This window comes from Monomorium pharaonis, chromosome 7, assembly GCF_013373865.1.
Source record: "Monomorium pharaonis isolate MP-MQ-018 chromosome 7, ASM1337386v2, whole genome shotgun sequence".
NCBI lineage: Eukaryota > Metazoa > Arthropoda > Insecta > Hymenoptera > Formicidae > Monomorium > Monomorium pharaonis.
The window spans coordinates 19,279,908-19,295,876 of NC_050473.1; the positions used below are offsets into that span (position 1 = coordinate 19,279,908).

The following is a 15,969-nucleotide window of genomic DNA, read 5'->3' on the forward strand; positions in this document are numbered from 1 at the left end:
GCTAACGAGACGCAGTCCGCATCCGCATCAAATGCAACCGCGTACGTACGTCGGTTACTAACTGATGACGATGCTCGCATTGTAGGAAATACACGTTTCTCCCGAATTATTTGGAATTAATCTCACGAGGTCGTTCGTAATCTTGAGAAACTTTTAATTACTCCTAAAAAGAATAGTTAATGTTTATTTAATACAGACTATTGGTTCAACCGAATTTTGTTTAAAAAAAAAAAAGAAGATTTATAACGGAGGCAATTTCTGTGCAAAAAAGCTCGCAATTAAATTCAATTAATGTATCAGATATCGAAACATTTCAGAGAAATCAGAGAGATTTTTTTACCGTGTTGCACAACGTACAGAGCATACACCGCAACGTAATTGTCTTTAACGTTTATAAAATACTAAAGAGTATTTTACGTGATATTTAACGTAAAACGAATAATATACAAAGATTAATAATATGAAATAATTAATAATACTTTCCTCGGATTATTATTTTTAAAAATAACAGGTTAATTGTTGATATCAATGACTTTAATAACCGCAATTTAAGATAAAATCAATGTTAATATTGTTAAATTTACAGAAAGATTATTTATATGAGAAATAGAGCTTTATAATCCATTTCCATTACTGAAGATTACCTTTAATTTAAAGCTTTTTGCTAAAATCATTAATAATTAAATATTGGAATAATTGCCGTTTTTATTAAACAATAATAGATATTATAAATTGTGATTTTAAATAGACTGTAATTACATTTTCATATAAAACCTTTTGTATAAAATTCTAGATTTATGCAATTTACATAGCATTCATGTCACACAAAAATGACTAAATTAACGAAATTTAATTAAAATTGTATTTTTGATAAAAGTTTAATTTTTAAAATTAATTTTTTTCGCAAATTGCGCTTTAATTTTTTTCTATTTAATCTCATTTACTCCTTATTTCGATTTGATTTTACTTTTATGACAATTCTTGCGTATAACAATTGCAATAATTTCAAAGGGAACTGTAAAAAATCCCAATTAAACTAATCTTTCTTTACACAAGAAAATTTCCTGTGGCTTGTAAACGGTAATTGTCGGCATGACTTCACTTTTCAAATATCACATGTACTTAATATTCTAGCATGTTTTAATATTCTGCGGATTAAAAAAAAAAATTTTTTTAATAGAATTTTAAATTAACTGTCCTCGAGCAATTACGTCTTGTAACGGTAAGATTATGCACTGAAATTCGGGACGTGGAATGGTATTTACGGTGGAATTTAAAAGAGGCGTACTTTCCCGGTCATTCGCATCAACCGAGCTGCAACGCGTACATACGTGGGGTTGACTGCCGCGTTACACGGATATACTCTCGCGAGTGAACCAGAATTCGTGGCGCGCTAATAACCCACGTCGGAAACGCCATTACGCGCGTTTGCGTCTTTATACGCCCATACTCGTCGTTCCTGCGTATCGGCGTTATTCGAATTTTGCGCTGCCGGCGCAACTTGACGATCGTACAGTATAACACCACAATACGGCCCGTCGTCGCATGCATTATACATACGCGCGCCTAATGGCGACTGCATCCCATTGCGCGTAATGGAGTGTCGATATTCCCCGGAGCGCGGAATTCCGTGAAAATGTCAGAGCTAAGGTCTCTAACGTTCGCCCGTTTGTTGCAAAGCCGGCGGAGAGCCTTACGTCGCACCCTCGTCACATTCGCATCTCGCGTCTAAAATCACATCGCGGTGTCCGGGCGATTTTCGAACTCGGGTAATCCTCGGGACTCGTTGATGCTCGCGTATCAAATCGGGGAGGCCGACCCACGTCTACGAAATGTGTCACGGCACGTTTTTAAGTTCTTACACCGCGAAGTGATCCAATACCGAAGAAGCGTACGACAATCTGTCTTGGATTCAAGAGGAACATTAATATCAATCCCTCTCTTAGCCGAAAATGGGAAATGTATTACGTATAATCGATTTCTATTTTAGAATCCTCCTCGCGTGATTTATATTTTAAACCTTTTCAGAATTTGATCAAGCAAACGTCCCTAGCAAACGCCAGCTAAAAGTTATATAACCGTTATTTAACGGTTATATTATTGATAAGGAAATAATAACAGTTATGTAACTTTTAGCTGGCGTTTGCTAGGGATGCTTTTTAATCTAAAAGTAAGATCTACAAAAAGAAAATCATTTAGTTAGTGTGATTTGCGACCAAATGAGTTTTCTCGGAGAAACCGGTGAATTCCGATTCTCTAAAGTCTTAATGTAGATACGTTCAGGCGGGTTCAATGTAGCATTTAGAAATTTTCAGCCGCTGTAAGAGAGATAGTCTTACGTTGCAACGATCCGCAGACGATCTCTCTCTCTCTCTTTTTTTTATTGTCAGTTATATATCTCCCGAAATATCCTCGCTTAAAAGACTCTCAAAGTGATCCTTTCTCCTTTCTTAATTGTAGCAGGGGAAAATTTCTAAATCCCATCGAACCGTCCCGTTAGGTCCCCGCGGATCGGCCGAGGGGTGTTTCTCCGACCTTTGGCCTAGGTCGCGCGGAGCCGACGTGGCCGCGGGCGAGCCGGTTGCCCGCTTTGTCGACCGGGTGGTGTATACCTATGCGTTACCTGAGAGCACGCGTGCTGCGTCGGGTGCTGCGAGTACCCGGAGTTCGCGGCCGCGCACACGCCGGTGCCGGGGACCTTGAGCTGCTCCTTGTAGTCGGGCTGGTACGGCAGCAGCATGCGTATCTTGCCCCAGCGATTGAAGAACAGGGCTATCGCGCCCGCCCAGACTATCAGCACTAACACTACTATGCCCACCTCAACGCCGCGGATCTGCGAACCAAGCAATTGCGTCCTCTCGATTATCAGCCTCTCGATTATTAGGTTCGGAGAATGCGAGGATGGTAATCGCAATCACGATGATTCTCTCGCTCGTCGAGAGAGAGAGAGGCAGAAATTTGTTTAGGATTTACTTGTTTGTAATGTATTCCGTATACAAGAAGTTACATTTCGCCTGCAGGATATGTAAAATATATAAAAAAAGAGTGCTGGGAATAACAGTAATCAAGTTTAGATAATAGTTACTTAATAACCAAAAGTTTTGGTAGAATAGTTTTAATTAACTGTTTAATTAATATAATCTAGAATTTAATAACCATTTAGTATCCGATTGATTACTATTATTATTGCATGTTCATGCTTATTACACACACATATCTATAGGTAAAATTATTAAATTAAATATTACCATAAATATCTTTATGTATTTTTTTATACTTTAACATAAATTAAGAAAATTTTTTATTTTTATATTTTAAATCGATTAGTGACTCTGATTTACCTTTGCAAATGGATTTTCAATTTAATGCGAATCTATACATTATCCACTGGATATTTTGTGATAGTGGAAAATATCAATCTACAAAAATTAATAAACATTTCTACATTTGCATCTTAATTGCTTCGGCACCTTTCTATAAAGTTCTTGAAAACAGGCCTTTTTTTCGGACCTAATAAAATACCTCCTTAATTATTATTTATATTTATTAATACATAAAATCTTATAATAATTTTTGTAAAGTTTATGAATGAACATACTTTAAAATATATAAACATTACCTTAGCTTTCTTTTAGAGGAATTCCAACTTGTACGCGCAACTGGATATGCCCTCTAGCATTAACGTATTAACTCTCGTCGACAAAACATTAAGAAAGACTAGTTTTTTTTTGTGGAGAAGGGTCGTGGCTCTTTTCCGTTTCAATTAGATTTCGAAAAAGTTTTGCGACCATATTACAGTTCGTACTTGTTTCCTGCCTTCATTCTCTCTCGCGCAATAATCTTATTAATATATATCCTAAGGCACAACATAGATAAATTTTCTGTCTTTCCCTCAATTTACGAGTGACATTTCGAACCCATTGATTTTGTGGGAAAATATGCGTAGGATAACACGCACACAAAAATAAATACTACATTTAAGTAAATTGTATCAAGTACTTGTTTCAAGAATATTTTATAAGTTTATATATCCATAGATTTATCATAAGCATCAAATTTATTGAAAAAATATTTTAAGAACTTATTTTTTAAAAGTATACTTTAATCAAAAATATAAAATTATAACAAAAATTTAATTTGCTTATTATTCTGTTTAAATTGTAATGAAACAATTATCAAGAAAGAAAATATTCTCTGTTAATATTAAAAGAAAAAAAGTAAATTAAGTAATTGGTTTTCTTAACAGTGGAATAACATTTTTCTGTACGCAGGTTGACATAGAAGTCCAGTTCACGTGAACATGTCTAGTGTTAAAGGGAAAAATGTATTTTGAATTAAAAGTTTCTTTTTGAACTGAGCATTTATGCGAAAGAGTTTATTACGTCATCAACGTGGCATCACGAAAAATAACAGATAACATATTTCTCAATCCAATATTTTCACGATGCCGACAGGAGCATCCGCGATGCGAATTGATCTTTCTTTCTCAAAAGTTTTATTCACGAAGATATTCTTTTCCAGGAAATATTTGTATTATAGGTCGTTATATAGGTACACAGTGAAGATTCATGGAGATCACAAAGAGAAGCTCGAAGCTAGCGAACAGTAAAAAGGAATTTTCCAATCTTCACGATATACTTTCAAATTTATCAGGATATATGTTGAATGGATATTGAAACCTTTCACGTTAAGCAAAAAAATATCTCAACATACCTTTTTTCACAACAGTGAGTTTTCTATATTAATAAATAATCATATCCCCCATTTGTTATAACAATGACCTAACTCAAAAAAATAAAACATTTATGAATGTTTTCGATTATTAAAATTACATAAATCAATTATCAAAGTTTTAAATACAATTTTGATATAGCGATTTAGTTTACTGATGTAGAGCAATAAAAGTTTATGTAACGAATTTTCTCATATCAGAATTTGCTTTTTTGTAGACATATTATATCATTGTTATAACAAATAAACGATATTTGTATACATGCGTTATGGCTTATTTTACAAAATTATCTTCACTTTTAACGATAAATTATTAAAAAAAAAAATTGCATCGGAAGCTAGAGAGAAATATGCGATAGAAAAATCGTTAGAGTCAAATTCTCGCTCTGCTTTAGAAATGATTGATGTGTGTGGGTGTGTTGAGGTATCCTCTCGAGAAGAGCACGGCGAAATATCAAAAGAGAAGCCAACTGTGCACTGCCTTTTATTCAGTCACACTTTTCCTTCTCCATTTTCACGTCTCTCAGTGCACGCTGATGTTCCGTCCATGATAAATTGATTTCTCTCTCATCAAAGCAAGCATTTTACTGTTCGCTTTCGTGTAATATTTAACGACATTTCCTTGCTCAACGTTTGTACGTAAATTCAACGTCGAACGCTGTTACAAACAATGTAAACAGGTTGCGCGCACATCTGCCCAAGTTCGGAAGCAATTTTCCGACGGGAGATAACGAACCTCGAACCGGACGCAAAATTGTGCATCGTCTCTCGGACGAGAATAACTTACTTGTATATACGGTTGAGGCTGTTGCGAGGACGGTGGAGGTGGAGGAAGAGGAGGACCACCGGTTACCGCCGCATCCTGTTGCGGGGACGTGCGTGGTGGCTCTGAAAACGACACGACCTCGTTTACACGACACGCCAAATCGCCTCGCGTAAATCATCCCCTGTGGGATTTTTACATGGCACCTCGCGCGTGTCGGTGTGTTAGCGTCGGAAAAAAATAATGCTGATAAGCTTATTTTGCAAGTTAATTACTGCGCACGTGAATGATTGGCGAGTCGGGAGCTTAAGCGAAAGAGCAAGGAAAAGGGATTAATTTAAAATTTACTGACAGCCAATTACTCACGGTTGAAATTTACTTTATATGATTTTACCATTTCGACGTTCCCCTCCCCCCCCAAAAAAAACTGCTGTAAGCTAGTCGAAATTTTTTTATTATATAATAGCAAAAAAGAGTAAATGAGATACATCTGTAATATTTGTCTATATAAGATTGCAAGCCAATACCTAGAGCTAAGTAAGTCATGAGGTTCAGCTTCATGAGGTAACTTTTAAGCTAAATTAAAATCAAATGTCAATTTTTAATATTGAATCGTGAAACAGAGAAATAGCAAATAGTTCAGCTTATTTTCTCGTATTTTTAATTGCGAATATTCACAACCTCTTTAAATATTTGCAGTAAAAATAGTTTTATTCTTGTATTTTTAGTTTAAAATCTCTTCAAATATTTAACTCGTAAAAATATATCTTCACATGGAAAGAGGAAAGAACGGTTTTACTAAGGTACTAAAAAATGTAATTCAATACAAAAAGAGGATTTTATGATTCAAAGATAAAAACTAATTTTGTTGTACACAGTGCATTAAAAAAGTTCCGGGACTGACGCTATGAAAAATCATATTTTACAAATAAACAAAATTTTATCTTTTAATGTTCAACACACGTTCCTTCTGTCTCTATACACGTTTGGCAGCGCTTGTATAAATTCTGGAAGGCCTTAGACTATCCCTATCCTCGGTCGGAATTGCCTTTAGAATCGCTGTCACATTTGTCTTAATGGTTTCACACCCTCGAAAGGTTCCCTTTAAAGGCAGTCTTCAACTTTGGGAAGAGAAAAAAATCTGCGGGTTCAGATCCGGCGAATAGGGATGATTAATAGCTCGATCGATTTTTTTTTGCCAAAAATCTTGTCACAATCATCGATAATGTGTCGGAACGTTGTTGCGCAGGAGAAACGATTCCGCTGACTGATGCAATTCCAATCTAACCCAGCGGATCCTTTTCAAAAAACGACCAATGACCTCGTAATAGAAGGCTCCGATTACAGTTTGTGGCGCAAATTCCTGATGGCTCGTTGTCGAATGTCCTTCTCTCAGGTTTTCGAGCGATTTACGGCTATTCTTAAAATGCAATTATCATTCGAATACTTTGCTATATACGGACTCATCGTCAGACACTTTTCTCTATATGAATTTTGCGTCATTATTAATGTTTTCGATGCGCTTTTCCCACATTTGAAACAAAATTTTATCGCGGCTCTTTATTCCATAATGAAAATCATGACAAACTAATAAATTAAAAAGAAACCAATAAATTAAAAAAAAGTGGTAAAAATTAACTTGTTTGATTTTTGTGGGAAATCTTGCAATTATGTCGAACATTCCAACTAATTGCTAGAATGTTTGAAACATTCTACAACTTTGCTCATCACGCTTGAGCTTCGTACAAAATTATTTTCACATTTATAACTAGCTAAATTTTTAGATATCTCAGCAAAACCGTTCTTTTTATCTAATTTAAACAATTTCTGTTTGAAATACATTTTTATTGGCTGTTAAAAGGTATTTGTTTATTTATGAATAAAAGTGCAAAAGCCAGGGAACAGATATTCCCAAGAAGATCTATTACGGAAATGTACGCAGATAAAAATACAATATTACAAGATTTTGGTACGGCTTGCTACTTTGTGCAGAAGTTAATAAGTAGTGAAAGGTGACTACAGAGTCATAAATGGATGCTACTGATAACTACACAAATTACTAGAGAACTATTTCCCTTTGTCAGAACGCACCTGTCACATGTGACCGTGATGCCGGAGACAGGTAAGGCTTAGGAAGGCAAAGCTTACCGAGTGTACGGAAGACGATCGGTCGGCTTCGAAACTTCTTTCCGGCCCTCACGGCGGTTACGACCAACTGATATTGCGTGTCGGCCCGAAGGCCGCTCAGGGTGACTGCTTCACTATTTCCTGCGACCACCGCCACCACCCTGTAACTAACCACCTTGCCGTTATGATTCCGTGTTTTATCTCTATACGGGCGTTTTCGCGCTCTCTTTAATGAGATAGATTCCCACAAAAGTATTGCGAGGGTAAACCTGAGAGATCACCCTCTAATTTTGTATTATTATAATTACGTAAAAGTTAGAGGAAAAGGTGACATTGCGGGCTCTGCGGGGATTAAGGTTCTTGCACAATTCAGGCAACAGACAATAGAAACAAGGAATAATGAAAGAGAGAGAAAGAGAGGGGAAGATTCTCTCTCTCTCTCTCTCTCTCTCTCTTTCATTATTTCTTGTTTTTATTGTCCGTTGCCTGAGTTGTGCAAGAACCTTTACGATATCGACACACAGTAGCTGACATTTGTTACAAGCTATTTTTGCTTTTGAGCATTTTGAAAATTTGTTAATGTACATTTTAGTATTCAATTACACATACTTCCTTTTTAAACTTTGATATGTATACTTGACGAGTTCTTTTTTGTTATTTGATATTTTTCTTATTGTACATTTCAAGTTGTACAAAGTAAACAATGGCAAGGAATTTTGCTAATGTTGCTCTTTAACGTGTTGTTGCCTTAATATGACGTTTCAAATCGTTTTCGAAATTTTTATGTCTAAAAAGTTATTCAACAACTTTATTGTAATTCTATTATTAAGTTATAAAACGTAACATATAGATTTTTAATTTATATCTGGAAAGATGTGTGTATATACATTGCAATATTTCTTTTCAAGAAAATTAATGTTTAAAATCTACTTTTATGGAAGAAAACCACCTTTTTTATCACCTTTGTTGTTTTTCTTCGATCCATTATGCAGTATTGTTATATTATTATAATTAATGTCCTAAGTAAATATTTCTAATTTTGAATTTAGAATCGATTAAACAACATTGCGAAATGTGTTGTAATCGTGCGCGTGTTGAATTTTCAATTTAAAATATTGACAAAGACATTATACAAAATGTAAATGCTAAGCCATATACCTTTTATTCTTCTAATAATTTTTGCGCTAGCAAGATTGTAGATAAATTAATGTATTAAAAGACGGTTGTTCCACTTTTGGATGTGATAAATTATCTAACTGGATAAATGTCTACGCACAGACATATAATGGATTATCCATTAGATAATTTATCACGTATGTAGTTTATCCGGAGATAAAACCGATTCTAAGATATTAAATTATTATGATTTACATGAAAAGTTAATCGTAGTAACTTTTTATACGTTTTCTATGATATGTGCATTTATAAAGCGTGTATTTATCAAACTTCCTTTTTGCTCATAAAATAGAATTGCTTTAGAAAATACATCATTAGTCAAAGACTAGGCAGATATTATCTTTAAATTAGACATAATACGACGAAATTACATATCGTTTGAGTAATACCGTATTTTCCGGTAGTAGCTTGATACACACCGAAATATCTAAGCGGTTTACACGTAAGCGCTAATGCTATTATTATATAATTAACGTGTTTCTAAGCATGAGTACACATATTCATTAATTATAAACAACAAATGATATATCAAACGGCTTGTACGGATCTAAGGAATACACTCAACGATTATCGATAAATGCAATATTAATCTTCTATTAGCGGTCTAACATGCCATCAGTGATTATTACATATAAATACACGGTTAATAATTCTTGTCTCATTCCCATATTTTTTCAGACAGGTAACATACGCTTTTAGGAATTTTTACATCCCAAATAGGATATTTTTATTATTCAAAACGATTTAATCGATTTATTATCTAATTGATAGTTAAATGTATGGAAATCGATTAGCTTTGATAATGCAATTGATCGACGGTCCTCGATGGCATATAGGGCGTCACAATGCGTCATTATAATGCGGGACCATGGCGATAATAAAAGAACTCACATCACGTTAATAAATTGGATTATGGTTGGAAATGAAAAGAGAAAGAGCGGACAATAGAGGAAAGGAATTAAACGAGATTTGTTCCATTCAGTTCACATTTATAACAACTACATCAATGGGAAGCACAAAGATAAAGACTTTTCACTGCATTTCTTAAGAAAATATAATACATTGATTTTTAACAGGCTTATAGTGGCAAAGAAAGTACACTTTTTTAAAAATAAATTTGTATTCTAAATACATATATATATATATATATATATATATATATATATATATGTATGTATAATACATTGTGTAAAGAGATTTGTTTCATATAAAATATAAAAATATAATTTTTTAAATCATTCTATTATTTATTTGTATTATAGTTTAAATTAATTAGTCCATAATATTTAATCAATGTTTCTGTTCAGCTTCAAGATTCGTTGTTTCAATTTTTTAAAAATAAATTACTAATTACTTACTAAACAGCTAAATAAAATAAATCCTTAAACTTTTACTAAGAAACAACCCAGCAGGTAAATTTATTAAATAACAATTGGAACTATCCTAGTAGATTATTTTTTCTGCTAATCATCTTTTTGAGTTGAGTTTAAATCTTTCTTTAACTTAAATATTATATATTAAATACTTAAACCTTATTTAAGAGAAAGGAAAAGAGAGAGTATTTATATACTTATAATATTTAATTGAAATACATAAATACTTAAACTAAAGAAATTTAATCAAAATAAAAAATTTAATCAAATTAACAACTTTTTTTCAGTATAATATGTATATATAATATAATATGCTACAGCATATATTAATAATCGTGATTTTTTCATTAATTATAATTAATTCTATAAATTTAATATACTTTAATTAACGATAAATAAAAAAACAAGTAAAAATATCGAACATTTGATACGCATCGTTATTTGATGAAGCGATTATCGTAATTTGAGCAAGGATATTGAATTTCGATACATCGCTGCCACGTAAATTGATGATTTTTGAAAATTAATGGCATACTACGATGTAATGTAAGACAGAACTTTATATAACTTTCAATGAATATAAAATAGTATTAAATACAAAAAGAAATTATTTCAATATTTTATTATCAATTTTTTTGAAGCTATAAGCCACCAAAAGTTATTGATTTTAACAGATTAAACTTTATAAACCTAAATAAATAATAGAATGATTTATTATTTTAAAAACGATTACATTTTAATGAAACTTTAGTATGTCACCATTACATTGAAGGTAACGGTGCACATTTAAAAGTTGGAAAGAAATTGTGTGTCGTATTAATCTCTTTCTAATTTTAAGAATCCTACTTACAAAAGAATCAGTAAGCGTCGCATAATTTTTTTAATGCAATAATATATTAACAGAATATTAAATTGGCCATTTTAGAGCTCGTCACTGAATGTTGTGAATTTTGCTTTCACGTAGCTTCTCGATTTTATCTTGAGAATTTAGAATGCAATCTTTGAAAACGGAGTCCTCTTTCAGCAAGGTCGTTTTCTCGTAGATTGTATCGAGGGTTATCAAGGTGCAACTTCGATTTATCGTTGCTACGGTTCGACAAGTTTCCCCACTCGTATACAGAAGACTCGCGTCGCGTTACAAGCGGCAGTAATTGAATGGGCGCTAGTAAGTGCAACGTTAACAATCATGAAAGATTAAGGGGATACTAAGGTCGTCTGTTTTACCGACATTTTTTAATTAAACTAACTTTTTAATTGGCTTAAATTTATAGAATCGCAAAACTCTTTTACGGAATTAAAGTACGCACCAAAATTTAGGGGAATACGGTCGATTTAATATCAAAAACGAAAAAGAAACTTCATTTTTGGTACGTAGGACTGTCACTTGATGGCAATATTTGCTTAATATAAAATCTACGATATACAAAATAAAATCATATTCCTCTAGAAATAACATATTCGAACAATTTCGTGCAATTTAAACTAAGATTAAAAGTCTAGAAAAGATTAGTTTTATAAACTTTTTATAACTGCATATTCAGATATAGGTTAGAAAAAGAGCAGTCTGAAAAACTTTTTGTTTATAAAACCGGAAAAGATTTTTCGAATTTATAAAAAAAAAAAAATACATACGAAATCCTGTTAACGATATGCACGAATGACTTTATATTATTGATTCCAATCAAGTTTGACGGGCACTTAGCATCCCCCTAAGTTTATCAAAGCAATCTTTGGAATGCCGTCATGTCAAACATTTCGTAGCTAATTTATTATTAGATAGAATTACTATTAAGACTTTTCTCTTAAATAGCGTGTAGAGTACTTCTGTATTATATTTTAGATAAAGATAAAATAATTCATAATTCGTTTATGCAAAAATAATCCATAATTTTAACAGTAATTGGACCAAGTTTTACAAGAGTTTTAGTACCTGCACCACATATATTATGTTTAAATTATTAATTTCCAGATATTGATCTAGATTGTGAGAAATTTACGTCGCTTTTAAGATAATTACATATTAACATGTGACGTGATAATTGCATATTATTAATTATATTTTACATAGTTCTAATTATTATAAAAATAATTATAATTATTACAAGGTGTATATAACATGCGTGTTTTCTGATTTAATATCAATTTGCCAACGACAAATTTGAATGAAACCAAAGTGTAACGAAGACAAAGTTTTAAAATGAATAATGTTATTTCTTTAACTACAAACTATTGCCTATATATGATCGAACATGCATGATATTAAATATTATTCTTCCAATGGAAAATGCGCTATGTCCTGTACATTGCCTGCACAGAATACATTTCACGTACTACGTATAGAAACAGTGCTGCTTCGGATTGTCAGAAATAATGTAAAACTTTTCTAAAGCGAGAGGAAGATAGAATAGGAATGGTTCGGTTGAACAAAATTGGACCGCAAATCAGGTACAGCACACATTCCATTGCACGTTCCCGACAAGCAAAATTTTCCAATTGACCTATTTAACATATTCCCTCTCGTGTCTTTTCGTCGTTACGTAAAGCCATAATCTCAACTAGCGTAAGTGCATGTTGGACTTTATATGACGAGATTTCGTAAGCACTGGACTGGTCCTATCAATAGCGGAGATCGATGCGCAAAGCACAAAAGCACTCTCATCGCTTGAATACATTTAGGTAAACGAACGCTGCAACAGGCCGTCTGACTTTCTCATGTTCGTGTTTCAGTAGCATCAAATAGATCAGCACGCGGCACGTATGCAATCAAACGTCTTCTCTCGTTTCGAGAAAGAGAGAGAGAGAGAGAGAGAGAGAGAGAGAGAGAGAGAGAGAGAGAGAGAGAGAGAGAGAGAGAGAGAGAGAGAGAGAAAGAGAGAGAGAGAGATAATTTGTTTGTAAATTGTAGGAAGCTTTACAAATTCAGTTTTAGAAGAGCAAATGTAATCATAAAGATATTTTATACAAGGTTATATACATATAATATATATTATAATTTTCATAAATTTTATAACAATTTTATTTAAGTATTATCTTTTTTCTTATATTTAATGTTGATTATTAAAAGTAAATATAAATAAACTTTTTGCACAAAATATGCCTCGCGTATAAAGAAGGGCTTTAAAATATTTCAACTCTGCAGTAATTTCTAATAAATATAAATTGGCGTAATCAAAAGTTACGTTCTGATAATAAGAGAATAATAATATTTCGTTGAATTTGATGTCCTTTTTTGTTCACGGTTTGCACGTGTTAAGCTTTTATATGTATCTTTCGTTGCACGTCATTATTTTAATGGTACATTGAGGTCCATAAATCTCGCGAATTCGATCACTCACCGCTGCTGCCATATTTGGGTGGAACATATTTATATGAATAATGTATTAACACTTCGAGTTCATTAGCACAGTCGTGTTGTGTACATTGTACATGATTCAACAGAAATTAATGGTTCCGTAAATGGATAATATTGAGATACGCTTTGACAGAAAATGAAAAATTAATATTTAGTAAAAAAACGTATATGCGTGTATTTGCATGTATATCTACTGCTAATTAAATCTTGTATACATATACTATTTTTTTTTTAAATTTTATCCTAAGCTATGTGCGCTCATTATTTTGTATTATATCAATAAAAAGAAGTTTCACACAAGCAGAATAAGATGCAGAAATAATTAATAAAGTGAATAAAGGAAATGATAATTTGTTAATATATATATAACCTATTGTCGCCTTTATGTGTACTTAAATTTATTTCAAATAGATACGAAATAATCCTTTCTTGCATGCATGTCACATAAACTTGATTCCTCTATGTATGCATAACAATTCATTCTAAAGTGAATCAATTAAATTAGTTGTGTTTCGAATTTCAATTTCTTTAGATTTTCATTTCTTGATGAAATATATGAATTTGTTAATAACATTAAAAAAAATTATTTTTATAACGTCAAAAATAATTATTTACAATAATATCTATAAAGCTTTTTCTTCTGAAAAAAAAACTTAAACGTTTTATGTGACTCAATATCAATAAAGATAATTTTGAAAGGTATTTTAATTACAATATTAAACATTCTGGTGGGATTTAAATATTCTTTATTATCTAAATTGTTCGCTAATAATATTTGCATTTTTGTGATATTTTTTTTTGTTAAACATTATTATATATCTTCTTTTACGTAAAAAGATGTGCCTAAAAGACTGCATTTTCACTGAAATACACAAAAATTTCGCAAATTATTTTATTATAATTGCTTTATTAAAATTATACTTTTTAAATAAGAACTAAAACTTTTTATAAAAATATTATGTATGTATTTCTTTATATTACTTAACTTTGCCACTACTTAAACGAAAATTGGGGGGCTAAACACAAAAATTTAGACATTGAATGTAGCGTGGATAAAACCATTAATATACGTATCATGGAAAATGGTCTGCATAAGGATGGGATTTTCATATACTGATGACAAACAAAACATGGCTTTGTTTAATTTTTAACTAGTGAGTATTCGCGCTGTATGACACGCCCAATACAAAAATAATTTTAATTTAACGCAGCAATTATTTAAATCAGTGTCTCAAAAATATCGACTTTTATTTTTGTTCTTCTCTTCATGTCACATTTATCGTTTTAATTTAATTAACGAAATTGTAGCATCTAAAGAGGAATAAAATGTGCCGCATTTTTTACTCGTTATGAATATAAAACTTATTATAGAAACATTTTTTATTACAATAAAGACTTTCTACAATATTTAATATTTTTTATTAACTTTTTTAGATTAAGCAATTAATATGCTATTTTATAGGATCCAAAAATATCATCAGTTAACGATTAATTTTATAACAAATTAAGTCGCGAAAGATTAAAAGGCTTTACTGATTAATAAACATAAAAAATTGAACACAGTTTCTTAGATTACATTTTTTTAATATATAAAATTTATTCATAAGAATTGAAATTGTTAAGAGATAAAATATAATTAACAACAGATCTCATTTTGTTGATCTAATTAAAAGATTGTATAAAATATTTCAAAATGTACAAGTCCGCGTAATATTTATTATCCGTATATTACTCGTACGTGTTTAAAATGCGACATGTTTGGCGAGCACTCACGAGTTAAGTAAAAGAAAATTGCCGTTTAAAAAAAAAGCGGGATATACCTGTCGTCATAATTCCTGTGCCGCAAAAGGAGGTAAAAATCTCAATTAATATTGAGTCCCCTTTGAACTGACATGAAAATAAGTTCTCGACATCGATTGGTAAATCCATTATCCCCCAAGGTTTACTATTCCTACAAATCTATCTCTAAACCTTCTATCCTATCGTGACTCATTTGCACATTTCGATGCATCTATCGATCCGATGAAAGCAAACACATGCCGACCACAAATGTGTTCCTAGAATGCGATTCTAATTGTTTTCTTAGGCACGTTTTCTTCAAACATATCGCGATGTGATGTATTCATTGAATATTAAAACGCTCTAAAAATTTATTTTCGTGACAAAAGAAAGATCCGTGCAGCCAAACTCGTAAGTCTCGATCTACTTTCGTAATTCTTAATTATAACCATGTTTTAACCAGCTACGAATAGATCTAATTCTAATAATAATAAAAATTTCGTGCATTATTTTAGGAAACGCTAATTATTTATTCTACGACACATCTCTTGCGGTATTAAACTTTAATGCTGAAGCACCCGCGTCTATCTGCATCGATTTAAAAAATTGTCAGGCTTAATTCAGCTGGATTTAAGTCGCGCGCGCGAAGCGATAAATAACACTATAAA

At 32.0% G+C, this 15,969-nt stretch overlaps 1 protein-coding gene across 14 annotated transcripts in view; it reads right to left on the bottom strand.

The window, feature by feature from the left end:
- Window positions 1-15,969, bottom strand: part of LOC105834529 — a 109,621-nt gene that overhangs the window by 38,177 nt on the left and 55,475 nt on the right. For 10 of the 14 annotated variants that reach the window (XM_036290023.1, XM_036290020.1, XM_036290031.1 and 7 more), the window contains 4 exons: window positions 15,343-15,357; window positions 7,586-7,788; window positions 5,519-5,619; window positions 2,624-2,833 (listed from right to left, as the gene is read on the bottom strand). In XM_036290023.1, coding sequence (XP_036145916.1) covers window positions 2,624-2,833; window positions 5,519-5,619; window positions 7,586-7,788; window positions 15,343-15,357 — 529 coding nt within the window. The remainder of the gene's footprint in view (window positions 1-2,623; window positions 2,834-5,518; window positions 5,620-7,585; window positions 7,789-15,342; window positions 15,358-15,969) is intronic. The other 4 variants (XM_036290027.1, XM_036290030.1, XM_036290029.1 and 1 more) reach the window with 4 other exon arrangements.